Genomic DNA, 1,165 nt, shown 5'->3' on the forward strand with positions numbered 1-1,165 from the left:
GCACCGACACACAGACACACACACACGCACGCACACACACACACACGCACACACACGTACACACGCGTTCACAAGAGTCAGGGGTGAGTGGAAGATGAATGGAAACGTTTAATTAGGGTTCTTTTTTTTTCTTTCTTCTCTTGCTCTGCTCACCCACTGACTCAGAGAGTGAAAGTCTGTGAAAGTGCCGCATTTTTAATTAATGAAGCATGCATGTCAGAGATAGTGTGTGTGTGCGTGCGTGTGTGTGTGTCTGTGTGTCGGTGCATGGGAGTGATTTATGGGATCTAGCAGTGCCCTTTAGGGGTCAGCTTGAGTCATGAGTCAGAGCCGGTCCGGGGCATCAGGCACGGATCTTCTTAATGCCAGGAACCAGTTTACGTTGGTGCGCTAAAATGATTTTTAAAGAAATATATAAAAAGCTGAAATTTATGAACGCACAAAGTTACATGAAAAGTTAAAGTTAAATAAAACAATTTAATGTTTGCCAAGTTGCGCAATAAAGTCAGTGCTGGCAGAAGTCGAGAAACAGAATGTGAAGTTGTTGTTTTTTTTTGTTTTTTTTCCTCAGAAACAGATTAAGTTCACGCCTTCTGTTCGAGTCCAGCTGGCGTCACGTTTTCAGAAGCCTTTCCACCGCTTAGCGGCGTTGGGAAAATGTTGAGTTGATGATGTGTGTGTCCACTGCTTCTCCTCCGCTGTAGGTTACAGCACGGTGGCGTTCGACGGGGCCGGTAATTACGGGCACACTCCTACGCACCACAGCTCGCAGTTCTCCGGCCACTCCTTCAAGCACGAAGACGCCCTAACCCAGCCGAACACAATGGGTATGTGCATGTCTGATTACATAAGGGCTACACTGTTTCAGTCTCTGGAAAACACCAAGGCCTTCGTCTGAAACTGAAAACTTTTTTCATTTTTTTTTTTTTTTTTTTTTTTTTTTCAAATACACATTTCACATGGGTTTTATTCTTGCAAGGTTAAAAAAAACTAGACAAGTCAGGTGGAGGAAATTAAATGATGTGGTGAGATAAGTGGCTTTCATAAGAGGTTTTTGGGAGTTACTTCATCACTTAGTAAAGTAATTTCCTTACATATCTGAAAAATAAACTTTCAGTCACCTGGTCATATGAAGAAGTACAATTGCCACCCTTTGTGGTGGAAC

General features: G+C 43.0%; 1 protein-coding gene across 4 annotated transcripts in view; it reads left to right on the top strand.

Annotated features, from left to right (window-relative positions):
- LOC106961822 (Wilms tumor protein homolog) overlaps nt 1-1,165 on the top strand; it is a 37,518-nt gene that overhangs the window by 7,479 nt on the left and 28,874 nt on the right. For all 4 annotated transcript variants that reach the window (XM_015055857.1, XM_015055858.1, XM_015055860.1 and 1 more), the window contains exon 3: nt 705-827. In XM_015055857.1, coding sequence (XP_014911343.1) covers nt 705-827 — 123 coding nt within the window. The remainder of the gene's footprint in view (nt 1-704; nt 828-1,165) is intronic.

Source organism: Poecilia latipinna, unplaced genomic scaffold (assembly GCF_001443285.1).
Source record: "Poecilia latipinna isolate Pla-1442-1.1 unplaced genomic scaffold, P_latipinna-1.0 Scaffold1338, whole genome shotgun sequence".
Lineage (NCBI taxonomy): Eukaryota > Metazoa > Chordata > Actinopteri > Cyprinodontiformes > Poeciliidae > Poecilia > Poecilia latipinna.